This window comes from Styela clava, chromosome 3 (genome assembly GCF_964204865.1).
Source record: "Styela clava chromosome 3, kaStyClav1.hap1.2, whole genome shotgun sequence".
Lineage (NCBI taxonomy): Eukaryota > Metazoa > Chordata > Ascidiacea > Stolidobranchia > Styelidae > Styela > Styela clava.
Genome location: NC_135252.1, coordinates 16,123,557 through 16,137,616, shown reverse-complemented (window position 1 = coordinate 16,137,616; position 14,060 = coordinate 16,123,557). Strand labels below are relative to the sequence as shown.

At 36.6% G+C, this 14,060-nt stretch overlaps 1 protein-coding gene across 2 annotated transcripts; it reads left to right on the top strand.

Annotated features, from left to right (window-relative positions):
* Positions 1-3,721: 3,721 nt before the first annotated feature.
* On the top strand, positions 3,722-7,693 carry LOC120343260 (uncharacterized). 2 transcript variants are annotated; one of them, XM_039412396.2, is made up of 6 exons: positions 3,722-3,972; positions 4,539-4,703; positions 4,835-4,897; positions 5,252-5,423; positions 5,507-6,087; positions 6,364-6,501. In XM_039412396.2, the coding sequence occupies exons 1-5, from the start codon at positions 3,893-3,895 to the stop codon at positions 5,657-5,659; spliced, it is 633 nt and encodes a 210-aa protein (XP_039268330.2). In that variant the 5' UTR covers positions 3,722-3,892; the 3' UTR covers positions 5,660-6,087; positions 6,364-6,501. The 2 variants fall into 2 exon arrangements, with proteins under 2 accessions (XP_039268330.2, XP_039268329.2); XM_039412395.2 differs by lacking the exons at positions 3,722-3,972; positions 4,539-4,703; positions 4,835-4,897; positions 5,252-5,423 and adding an exon at positions 7,072-7,693 and having other exon boundaries at positions 5,673-6,087; positions 6,364-6,615.
* Positions 7,694-14,060: the final 6,367 nt, after the last annotated feature.

Genomic DNA, 14,060 nt, shown 5'->3' with positions numbered 1-14,060 from the left:
TGCGATGCCGAATGGTTTAATTTTAATTGTGGGGGGGGGGGGGGGGGGTCGAGGTTCGTAACAGTCCGTTTGAAAAAATTCTACCTTCTACTTAAACACAACGGCGTCGTTATATGTACGGCGCATCACGGTTTGCGGTCCAAACAATATTATTCAGTGCGCGTTACAACAATTTAATCGTCCTCCCGATATGTTATTGTTTATAGTTGGCCCTGACGATGATGCTTTTTTTCGTGATAATTCTGACATTTAAGTTAGACACCTTTACTCTTTGACAAGCGATTGCGCAATTTTCAGCATCTAGTGATAAATAAAATTATTTAAATCGCACGGTATATTGCCAACTGTAGCGGCATCGAAAGAATGGGATTTAAAAATATATCACAAAATGATATCATTCTTCGACGTTTGAAACCCTAAATAGCGATTGTCGAATCCGCGATACATAACAATGTGTAATTGTCAGGCTTGTCCATGGGACATATTTTTCTGTCCCCCATCCCATCCCATGGTAATTATGCCTGTCCCATTCCATAGGATTCTCATTGGAACAAAATTCAATAAAAATTGTAAAATTTAAGTTTAGTGTCTACTAAATAGGACTTCATGTACGAAGAGACATGCAAAACAAAATTTCCGAACTTTGGGGGGGGGGGAGGGAGGGAACTTTGGCGGATGCGAAATTGAAGCATTGTTACGTCACTTTTTGCATCCTGCTGATTGGCCAATGTCGCGAAGTAAACAAGGAAGTCGATGCTCGGGTAAAGGTCCATTGAGTTATATATCATACAGCAGGGGTCGGCAACCTTTTGAACCCGGCGTGCCAGTATATGAATAATGAGCACTTTCGCGTGCCAAACATTTTTATGTGTATGGTTTGCATAGCCAACTATACCTGATTTGAATAGTAAGGGGATGAAAAACAAATTCATTTTATTGGATAACGTGCATGGAAACTAGCGTACGAGAGATTTCGTCATACGGCATTTCTACATCCGACCTGTCTTTGGACGACTTGTAATAGGTATTAAATAAGGCCACTCGCGATTAGTTTTGTAGCCAGAAACAATGAAATCGCGATAAATACTAAAAAAGATAAAATTTATTTTGGTACTCCCGTAGTATGTGCACCATGATGGCGGACACTGGAACGTATTATGTGTACCAGGTTGGGGTTAGGCCATAATTTCAGGTACTAATACTACAGGAGTCATGTGGCTAGTCCCCAAACTCGAAATACAGTAATAGAACTGAAATAAGAAAAATTGGAATAAAATTGTGCCCTAACCAAAACCTGGTACACATTCTACGTTCCGGTGTCCGCCATCTTGGTGCACACACTACGGAGCGCCTTTATTTCATCGTTTTTGTTAGGGTTACATGTAGCTCACGGTGGAATGATGAAAATCAGCCAGGCGCGCAGTCAGGATTTTCGAAAGGGGTGTTTCAAAACCGAAAATTTTCATTCCCTTATGGAACAGTCGCCGCGATTACGCGCTCGTTAAAAAGGCCGAGGTTTTCAGCGTATACCAACTTTTCTCTTCAGTAAAATATTCATTTTATGACAGCTACGAGAGTCTAAAACTTTCTTCTATATTGATATAATTTTGTGTCCAACGTAACTCGCGGTTACGTCTTCTTGCGTCAAAATATAAACATTATTTGTCTGAAATACCACTCAATCTTTTGATGTAAAAATATGAGATAAACATGCTTAATGGTTAATTGTATTTAGTTTCGATTGATTATGTAATAACTCTCAGCGAATTTCAATTCTGGGCAAAAATAAAGTAATTATTATCGTTGTCGTTAAATAATTGTTGTGATTCAGGGAGAATAAACACCAACTAAAAGTGTTTACGGCCTAAATAACACGTCACGCTGATAAAAACAATCAGGATTTTCAGCAAAAAGCAATCGCACGAGGTATTTGCGACTTTTTCAGTTTTCCAAAAATTTGAAAGGAGGGGGATGATTGACTGCACACGCTTATCTACATCGATTTCGGGTACAGATTTCGGCCTCTCGTCGATTGCAGTTAAATATTGTATGTTTTTTCAATGAATTTGTTATTTTTTGTTCAATTGTAGAATGTTTGTCGCACTACGAAAATAAATATTTGAATATGGCTCAAATCGCTTGGTGTGTCATGAGAAATCCTCTCGCGTACTACAATTGGCACGCGTGCCAGGGGTTGCCGACCCCTGTCATACAGTATATATATTATACGATACACAGTATACATATACACCTCAATCATAGTTAACTTAATATAGTTGGTTCACGCTTTTTTCGTCTTTGTTTATTTATGTTACACAGTTCTCTCGTTACGCTTGAGTGATGCGCCATGGTATTCTCTCAACGCGATATTGTTGCGTGTGTGTCTGAGGAGGGGTGACCGTACATTTGAACCCATGTGTATATGCGCGGGTTCAATCTATATACAGGTGCTAAAATCCATGGGTTAGGGTTAGTATGGGTTCAAATATCCGCAAAACTAAAAAAATTTCCATAGCTGCAGTAGTATACAGGTGCAAATGGCGTGGGTTCAAATGTATTGGAACCCTAAGGAGGATGTAGGTTATCGGACTGATATGATATGATCGTTATATATTGTTTGAATGTCTTGTGCCTTTGACAGAAAACGATTGCTTCTGAGAGCCAAACTCATATATATATATTAATATCTTGGGACAAGTTCATTTCTGTTACCAAATTTTTATTTCCAGTTATCATCCCAACTTTTTTAATTTATCGTCGACTAAAATACCGTCCGACACCCGGCCAGGCGTGTGTCGCTCTTAAGCGATAGGAAAGGATTCATCAGCGAATCGAAATCCAAGATATATGTTGGGAGCGCAAAAATAAACAAAGCGCATTGTTTTGTGTTATAACTTCGTATTTTTGGAAACCTGATGTCGTGAAAAGCAAAATTTGATCTAAATTAATCGCAAATAATGTTTTATCATCTAACGTCGAGTATTCATCATTTTCCGGGAGAACTCGAAAAGTCATTTAATATAAAATAAAGAATGTTATACTATTCCAAAAAAATAAGATTGTTGCATTCGAAAAATCGATGATAATCAATAAAATGGTGCAATAACGCCGTCTTCGGGTTCTAAATATTCAAACTGGGATTACGGTTTTCGATATCTGACGCAAACGCGTTTGCGAGCTCTTTGCAAGAAAACACAAGTATAATCACGCGAGACAGATTAATAAATTATAAATCCGAAATACAAAATCGGCGCCGAAAACCGAGTCCCGAGGATTCAAATCCTCCGGATTCGGTATTCTTTATTGCCCATCCCTACCTGGGAGTAACTGAATTCCTACTTTTGTGCTATTATCCTGGTATAAACCTTCAATTACCATCCAATAAATGCAATCACAGAAAATCAGAAATACTCTGCCCCTACTCCACTTTGATAGCTTATGGTACCGAGTACCGACGCAGAGATGATTGGCAGATGCCACGACCTCCTACTTTATCCTAATGCCTCAGTATATCTATGTATATCTTTTCAGTTATTTCAACCAACAAAACCATTTCAAATACGCAAATGAATTTAAACGGAAATCCTCTTCCGCAAGCTTCATAATATAGCAAACTGATGACGTAATAACGCATCACTCATGGGTAGTGAGCCGACCGTGGGCGAATTATGACTATTTTCAGTAAACTATCATGCTTAATGAAACCATGCTCAATGATCCCCCGAGTCCCGACTAATGAAGGCAGCGCCAGTGGCCTCAACTTAGCGCCACGAAATATTTGGAACATGCCCAATTTCGTGATTTTGAGGTCATTCTTCATCTTTATGTCTTTAAACATTTTTGGAATTAGAGGTCATAGTCTTGCTTATTTGACGTGTTACTACTTACTAGGATGACAGGCACGATTCGAATCAGGGAAATGAGGCCAGAAGACAGTGATTTTGCTGCGAAGTTACTTGTTACTTGTTTTAGGCAAGTTTTTTCAAGGAAATACCTAATTGAGATTTTATCAAAGTTAAACGTTGCTACATTCTGACATGTGCTACAGCACTCTGGCACTCCAATCAATGAGGTTCAATTATAGAACTTAGGAAAAACCGGTACTAAGTCAGTAAGTGTTGTGCTTTCCTGGTACCGTAGCCTACTTGACATTCAGCCATTCTAAGTACGGTAGTCTAAGATTGAAAGAGGTCAAGGCTAGAATTGAACAGTAGATCGCACCTGACTAAATGCGATTTATAACCATAAGTATTTTACATTTCATGCAAGTCGATAAGATAGGATTTACATATTTATCCCGGGGAGGGGAAAGGCAACTTAACCATATGGCGAACCACAGTCCTTTTGTCCAGTTACCAATCCAGTCAGTGAGTCAGATATGGGATTAGTTACGTAGTTATTTTCGGAAGCATGGTGGACTTGATAGTGGAGGAAGCCGTTACCGGTACCTACTTTACTTTTGTGACCGGTGGGACAACGCACTTCACACAAACATGATTCACATTGTAGTGGATATTGATAAATTTGTTTTCATATAGAAAAACTTTTGAATGGGCCGTTGGAGAGAAAAATTTGAATGGAGTTATAAATATAGAAAAGCGTTCAATGCAAAATGCACCATCGTGCTATTACAAGCATTCGTTAATTGCCACCATATCCGATCAACTTGTTGGTGTTTGTGTTCTCAAGATGAAAAGCGACAGGTTAGAATTAGCATTGAATGGAGTACAGTAATAATAATGATGTAGGTATTTATGCAAAGTAACAATTACATCATGTCATAGAGCTCACGGTACAATACAGCATTCAATTGTAATTATATATTTGAATACAGCAATCCTAATGAGGGAAGTTTTTGCTACACCTATTCAAATGTTGGATGTCGAGGTTGCTGTGGGTAAGTTTAGTTGGTCATATTATTAGATAAAAAAAAATTGTTCATAATGTTCAATGAAACAAATTAATTTATGAGTGCCTAAAAATATGTGTTTTACAATATAGCTTAATCTTCATTGCCAAAATATAAAACTGTCTAAAGTATGGTAATTATAACAGCCAGAACACAACATGCCATTTATGTAAATATTTAAAGGAAATGCATGTCTCACACAAGTTTCAGTATTCAGGTACAAGTAATGTCTGAATGTATTCATCTAGTGAAAGAGAGTCTTGAAGAGCATCAATCAGCCTCAGATATATGAGAGTATTGAATTTATACAAGTTTTCTTAGATGAGATGCATTAATTTTAAGGTTGTGGTGTATGGGAGTTTGTTCATCGTACTTCATGCATGAAAATTTGTTTGAAAAAAGTTCATCATGTTACTTAGATGTAATATTTGTTCATCCAGAGTTTCAGCTACGCGGCATTGGTAGCCGCCTTCTTTGTGAAGCTGAGGTCAAAGCTGCAGAGTCTGGGTGTAATGTGAGTGTTTGAAAACAAATATTGAAAAGTTGATATCAATTTTACAATCAGTGTTTGAGTTTTATGTATTTTTGCTTCTCCAGAAAATATACTTGTGGGTTGAGGCAGATAATTATCAAGCTATTCACTTATATAAACGACAAGGCTATTCGGTAATCAGAGATGTTGATGGAGTATGTTTTACCTATTGTGGTTTGGGATCAAGATACTATTGCAAGATGGAAAAATATTTATAGTTGAAATGTTATAATATGCTGTATTACATTTGCACGTTGAATATTGTTATTTTTAATACCTATATTGGATTGATAAAAGTTAATTTTGAAGAGATTCAATGCATTACTCTTATCTTTGTTTCTTCTATAGCAGATTATAGACGAAGTTTTAAAGTCCCTCATTAAGTGTTATTGCATATTAACATTTACTATGCTATGCTAATTTTTCAGTGTAATTGTTCATGCTGTTCAGAAATTTTCTAGTAAGGCGTCTGATAAGGCATAGAATAAATATACAGATATTTTATGTGCAAAATAAATTGTTATATGCGGAATTGTCACCATTAAGGCATGCGCAACTGCCTTTTTTGTCTTGCCTAAGATGGATGCTGAAAACTGTGACAGGCAGCATGAATCAAGAAATGACGTTGCCTTGTATATTCTCAAAGGTTAGAAAACTGCTTATAGCAGTATTATTGGCTAATTTTTCACCACTTGTTTAATGCATTGTAATTGTAACTCCACTATTTTAAGAGTGTGTTATGCAAGATTGACACATATATTTGATCTATTTTATATTGCCTTTCTGGCTTTCCATACCCAGTTGCATTATATGTTTAAAATAGTGCATAATTTAGTGGGATGTAACAAGAAAGAAGACATCCTGAAAGTATGAATGAAGATATATATATATGTCATTGATTTTCTTATAAATTTGTGTCTAGAGAGCCTATAACAATGGGATTGACCAGAATGATAGGTTGCCTAAATCATGTGAATCTGAGATGGCACAGAAGCAAGGTCACCAGACTCCAAAACCCCCAGGATATAAGGATATTTATATCACTGTTACATCAGCTCGTGCTGTCACCATTGCCAACAAAGCATTTTCCCTAGGAACTAAAAAGTTGAACGAGCTATTTTTTGATGGCTGTATCAGGTTGAATGGCAAAAGATTACAAAAGAAAAGTGTGCAGGTATGACATGGTTTTTAACACTAACTGCACATATTACGGATCGTCATGCGAAATTCTTGTTAAGAAAAATAGCCTTTCTCTGTGACTAATGAACCAATTAATTCAAAATATTCTGGTTCGAAAGATGAGGTCAGTAGGTTACTAGAAGATTATTGGTTTTTTTCAAATCTTCTCAACAATTCTATGGGACCTGACACTCGATATTGTGCTGATGGGTATGCTGTTATTTTGATTAAAGGGGAGTGCTTTTTTAGCCCTTCGCGTTCCCGGCAATTTTTTTCCGAAAACTCTTGTGCTCTCACCAACTGGTGTCAATGTGCAACCCTTGTTTCCATATATTCAGGCATTGCTCTTTTGTTTTCTCATGATGTACTTGGTTATATTTCCTCCTCTAAGTCCATTTCTTATTGGGGTGCTGCAACTGCTTTATTTATTCTTCTATTTTCCTGAATCTAGGCTTCCACAGGAGATGTTATTGATGTGATATTAGAAACATCTGACACCGAAGTGATATTGCAAAGAGTTGAAATATTGGTAGAAGATGATGCAACTGCAAAAGGGAATGAACGTTTTTATATGAGAAGATGGAAGAGATTAAAGCTGCCATTGTTGGATAATAATAAAGAGCCATGATATTTTATTTCTCAGTATCCTTCATACCATTTGTGTTGATTCAAAATCTGCCAGCTCGCAGAAGTGATGATTCAAATAGTTGAATATTGCAGTAATTATCAGTTTCTATACGTGCAAAAAACTGACATCTCAGGTACAAATCATCTTTATAATGTACAATTTCTTTAAAAATGATTTCGTCATCGCAAATTTATCTTCTATGGCGTTTAATTCAAAAGAATATCACTAAGTGTATTGGTAAGAACCAAACAAATGTGAAAAATAATTGAAGTACTAAAATTGGTGATTATAAAAATTTGACAATGGTAAATTTATAATCAGTTTTCGGTCGAAATGTATTGTTCACGATTTTGTTGCAAAGTCGTCTATTCAAGGTCCGCAGTTGATGCTTTCTTTAAGCTATCTTGTAGTAGGATTTGCACATAAATAAAATTTAATAACGAAATCTGTTTTACTAGATTACTTTCATATGTCCGAAGTAAGCTGCATATCTCTTGCAGTAGGTCGAAATAATTTTGATAGACAACGGGATAAGATCACTCGAAATTGCTTTGTAACCATTGTGAGGTAATAAGCTAAAACATATTTTAGTTAGGAACAACATAACTTTTGTGCAAAACGTTCCAGATTTTCCGACACTTTTGGGTACAAACATACGCAACCAGAAGTTGAATATTTCACTCCATTTTCGAAGAAGTAATTGAGAAATTGATAGTTTAGTTTTTTTGGGGACTACGATGTATAATTCTATTTTTAATATAAATCAGTTAAATATGCTGCCTAAGACACTGTATTCGAAGGTTTGAACTTACGGAACACAAATGATGAAACAACACGCTAGGTCTTTGCCGTTTTCCAATTTACGTATTACATATGTAGCCTTATTATTCGATGACTCAAAATATAAAAATGAACCAGTTAAGTCGCAACGTGGTGATGGTCCTATCTGGCATGCGTCAGTCCAGCCAAGCTCTCCCGTGTTGCTCTTAACAAAACCAAAATTGTAACATAAGTGTGTTGTACCTACACTACCGCTTAAGAGAAAAAAAAGTAGAGCCCGATAGTATAATAAAGCTGTTATTCAATACAACGAAACGTGCAGTGCATGCTGTAGGATGCATATGGCCTAGACTCAGTGGCGTAGCATCCACCCACACGGTCGCGGGAAGGGCCAAGCGGTTAGACTTTAGAAATTTAAGCCGCAAATGCTGCATTGCAAAACCAGTTATGCACATCTTATAGCGTTGATGTTAGTTCTGCTCAAATCGGTTTGTTACGTAACAATTCCAGGGAGTCGTCGATTTTCGGCGTCATGTGGTTTGATCGCACCGGCAAAATTACGAAGGCTGTCAGAATGATGTCGAAAGCAAAACCTCTCAGTGGCGCACAGAAATGCAGAAAAAGGCCAGAAGAGGAAGCACGTATGAACAAAATTAAAGTAACCAAGATAAACGGCAAATGTTAGGTTACCATTGCCTTTTAATAGAGACATGTTATGCTTTTTGACGAAATAAAAAAAAAAGCGTTGTTTTAGCTTATGTCCGACAGTTTTTAGAGTCATTTCCACGAAATATTTTTGCGGGGGGGGGGGGGGTCCACTAGAGTCTTGCTACGCCACTGCCTAGACTAGTATTGGTATGAGGCAATGCGGATTTAAAAAAAGCCATAATACCTATTCTACGTTAAGCGAGAATATTCCAACACTGTAATCACAAGCAAACTAGTTTGAACCAAAACATAGGAGTATATGACCTAAAATTTCACACTTCTTTTGAGTTCCCGTATTATTGTCAGCGCCCCTCAATCGCCCAGTTTGTCAGCCAACGCCCCCCAATTGCCCAAATCGCCATCAGCGCCCCCCAGGTTATCGCAAACGCACACAAGGGGGCGTTTTCGCCCACCTTGGGAACCGCTGGGCTAAAGTGTTTTCCCCGAAATTCCCAGCCTTAGATATCAGTAATCCATTCGCACAATATTAATCACCAAAGAATGCGAGCTACCGCAGAGTTGTGATGCGATGGCAAGCTTGTAACTGACGCTAGTTCGATGACAAAACCGTCGACATTTGGAGTGATTTTCAACATGTAAAATTTTTTTTCGTGTCAATTTGTTGTAATAAAATATAGTTCTATAATTTGAAGTATGGGTCATTGCCCCTAGTCGGATTTCTGGAGATGTATACGGATGTTACCTTTTTTAATAAAATCCATAAATTTGAGTATATTCCAAATTTGAACGATAGAGTATTCGTTCCTGCGTCTATTGAATCCAAAAACTAGTATGGTTATCAAACCGCCACGAACGCTGGATTAGGACCACATGCTAGAACACCGTGAGAATTTCCGAACAATGACGAACAAATTTTTAGTTGCGTAAAATACGAAATCTTAGTTACAGAATACGCATACTAATAACCCATGTAGATACACTTTTCGGTGAATGCGTTGTTTCGTTGTTTTCCGCTAACATTGTTAGCGAACGTATCATATGTAAAATCAATTCTAATCGGTCCTGTTCGGACGTTCGCGTGAATGTAACATTGAACAACGTCTTTTTAGAGGTGTTATCTAAAGAAAAGCATGCTTGGGCGAATACGTAAATTTCAATGCTTAGAAATGGCAGACTAATTCAATATTCTTTATTTCTTTTGCTGTACATAAAAAATCTAAATTTGGATCATTTGATTCATTAGCGTCTATTCCTTTCTATTTTTCGAACTGAACCCGACATTCAGACAGAGAATATGCGCATGAACTCTGGATGACAATACGGTCAATGAAGACAGCCGAGATGGCTTTAAATGCAGGCCTATGTAGTGAAATAGGAAACTGTAAAATTACAGGATCACAGCTAACGGGTCGTGTCTTTGTAGGCGCCCCGCTTTGAAGTCAAAAAATATGGTAACCCTGAGTATATACCGATACTTAAAACAAAAACTGTTTAACTAAATTAGCGTATTTCGTGTTCAAAGGTAAAAGGGGCAGAGTTTTTCGACAAGTTATTCATTCGAATGTATACATTTAGTTTTTTTTTCGTTTCCTGTTACACAAAGTCGATTTGCTAAATCGAAGATGGAAATTCTTTTATCTGCAATATTGCTTCACGAATTATAACGAATCAGGGTAAATAGGCGAGTTCACATGTTCAGCCGTAATCCATCCCATACGCGTCGGCTGATTGATTAAAGTGTATTTATTTATATATACTGCAATAGCATATCAACAACCAGGGTATATATAGGCAACAATTTGAGGAAATCAGTCAAAAAAGCTGACAAAGCAAATATATATATATATATATCCTAGTGAGTCGCAAGTCGGGCCATTGATAATCTAATATATCTCTTTTCTTCCACCAATTACTGACGAACCATACAGGACAAAGAGGATTGCAGCGCGGGTTCAGTATTGTGCAAATTAACAAACAACAACGCGGACGGAAGGATAACGTTGCTGACAAACCGAGACTGAATCAACAAAAACATTATGAGACAATGAACTAAATTGAAAAATAGTTGGAACTGTGGTAACGGGCTTTGAAAACGATAAAATTATGAATATGATCTGCGTTGACGGACAAATGGAAAGAAATCTTTTAGAACAACGTTATATAAATATGGTGTGGGACCAAACTGAAGAAAACAACGAACAAATGGGCAGTTTGACCTAAATACGACAAACACACGCTCTATTCTGGGCCTCCAGAAGTATGTGCACCAATATGGCGCACAACCTGAACATAGTATGCGTACCAGGTTAGGGTTCAGGTTGTGCGCCATCTTGGTGAACATACTTCGAGAACACCCTATACTGAATGATAGAGGACTTGGATCCGGATCCAGATCTTCAACTCACAATATAAATAAGTTTAACCGCTTGTGTGTATACCTGTTTTACATTCTGGATTTCGGTGGAATTTTTCTCTTCATAGATAACTGTTAGTCTTGATATGTACCTCTTTACAAATACATTTATCAATATATATTTCATGAATACGTATTCTTATATATTTGGTATATATTATACTGTATATATATTTCTCGCTGAAAAATTGATATATATATATCAAGTTTCCTTTTTTTACTATTATTTTACTTTATTCAGTGATTCTAGCGATGGATATAGATTCAAACGGTTAATGCTCGAAATAATGCTTGCGGACATCGCCACTCTATGACATCTGATCATTAATGTTGTCAGGCAAGAATGAAATAACAACAACATTATTAGTCTGGATCCGCGGGCAGGATTCGACCCAGCGCACTCCGCTTTAAAATACGAAAGTTTAAATGAAGAAATCAGCTCGCCTAATTAACTACTGTATTTGTCCACGATTTTTATCACCCGAAATTTTTGTCGTGCTCGATTTATTATCCAATCATGAAAATTGTATAATAATAAAATAAGGTACTCATTAGTAGAGAGGAATATTGATTAAACATACATTGGATTTTGTATCATCATGATTCGGTATAAATTTATAGCGGTAATTTCAATAGCGCTCGTTTGAAACCGACCGAGGATAAAAAGGGCACATTGCGCACAAATTGTAATTTTCATCTCCAGTGCGTGCGGCATCGTTTGCGTTGGTAAACAATCACAATCCGTGATGTTTGCACATCATATAAAATAGCATCAGGATTAAATTTTTAATGGAAATTTATGATGCTTTTTTATTGTGCGTGAAATCGTTGAAATTTTTTAATGAGCATAACAAAGAACACAAATTTCAACATTTTTTCGTCCTCGTCACAAAAATGAAATCCCGCAGTCGTTTGTTGCTAAATTTACGTTAGGAGGTACATTCGGAAGCAGAAATATGTCAGTAAGCCCGAAAAGACATAAGGTTTGGTCAAATTGCTGAACTTATAGCAGGGTCTTTCAATCTCAGTATTTCTCCATTCTTAGTCAGAAATTTGGGCTAAATTTAATTTACCTAGCAAATAAAGTAAAAACTTTTAAAAAGTCTCAGCAGTCTCACCACTCTTTGCTGTCGATTGTGTGACTAAAATTTAACTTAAACTGTAAATAAAATATTTCTCCGAGTGCGTGGTATTTCTAATGGATACACAGCCCTACATAAATATGATTCCATTGGCAGCACTTGATTGGCTTCATATGCATAATTTAGTCAATAAATGCGTGGATTCTCCGTATATGATGTTATTGCATTTATTAACACCGAGACCCAATATTTCACGCCAAATTTTGCTATTTTATTTAAATTCATGGGAGAATCCGAGAACACTTTATTCCGCCACTTTCATCCATCTTCCTCGCGCTTATCCACCAATCTTACTTGACACGAAGTGGACCTTTTTGTGTCGTTTTGTTAAATTGTTGTTGTGAAAATATCACCTTTCTCTTTACCTACTGGACCAATTGCTTTGAAATTTTCAGTGTTACTTTTTTTTCGAAACTTCTGTGCGCTCTATGGGATTCGTTTTTTAGCAAGTTTTGTGTGATGACGTCGTCGAAATAAAAATTGCGCTCCATGTGGCGGTTCCGCGATCGCATTTCAGCGATCAGGTGGTTAGCGAAGTCGGGAGTTTTTTAATGAGGGAGACTGCCGCTGTGAAAGATTTGATATCACTTTGTTATGGCCTTCGTACCATATATTTGAGCATTGCTCTCTTATTTAATTATCTATTTTATTAAATGATGATACCTTCTGTATCTCTGCAGTACCTATACACAGCCGATCAGATCAATTGTAATTATTAACCGTGACAACCATTGCCGGATATCCCCGGTAATGGTATTTCATAATGATTAATTTCCGTTGTTGACCGCAATGACATTATTCAAAACTTCTTTGGGTTGAATGCTGCTAACCTCATTCATTTCAACAGAAAAATTTTATTGTCGGTTTATAAACATTTAGAAATGATGATAAATAAATATGTATAAGTGCATATTTGAATGCTATTATTGTACCTCCTCCATCTCTAATTTGCATCTTTTGTTATTGTTATTAGATTATTTTTAGCCGAAAGGATAGGATATGTATTCATTGTATTGTATTGTAATATGTTTATGAAATATTGATGAATTGGGATTGTTTTAAAACGGCGCCAGACAAATATAGTGCGCACTTGTCACACAAAAATACATTCTGGTTAAAATTGACGGTTGCTTTATTTACCTTGAAATTATTCTATTCTATGTCTATAGTCTAGTGGATTATATAGCTCACGACGTTATAATATAGAATTAGGCGTGGCACTTAGTTTTCTTCATTAGGTATACTAGGTTTCAAGATGGTAGACACTTCCAAAATGTATCACGAGAATTATAAAATTATTTTTAATTTTTCAAGCATTCGTTAACGTTTGTCTTCTATGAATGCCCAATGTAAATAGTATCAACGATGAATTTACGAAACATGCACCATTTCTCTAACTAGTTTATTGTGGCGCGTAACTGTGGTAAATGAATTGAATTGTCATTTCGTTAACGTTATCTTGCAAGGTTGATTAAAGCCAATGTATTTCAAATTAATTTTAAGGAGCTTCTGTTTATCATAAGTCGACAAGCTACGTTGTTGCATTCAACAACGTGGGGGTTAGTAGGTGAAATTCGTCCCGTAGTACACGGACGTAGTCGACGTAGCTGACCAGTTATTTATTTTATATTTAGATAGGCAACCAACTTCCTTTAAAGTTGTCCATGTAACTGGGTATTTCATTATTATCGTAATAAATTGACCTGGTCCCAATTCTTCACGTTTTTTATCATACCGTGCCAACGATGAATGACCGTTGAACACCAGTTTGTGTTGAATCACGTATAAGCGTGGGCCCTATAAGCGGA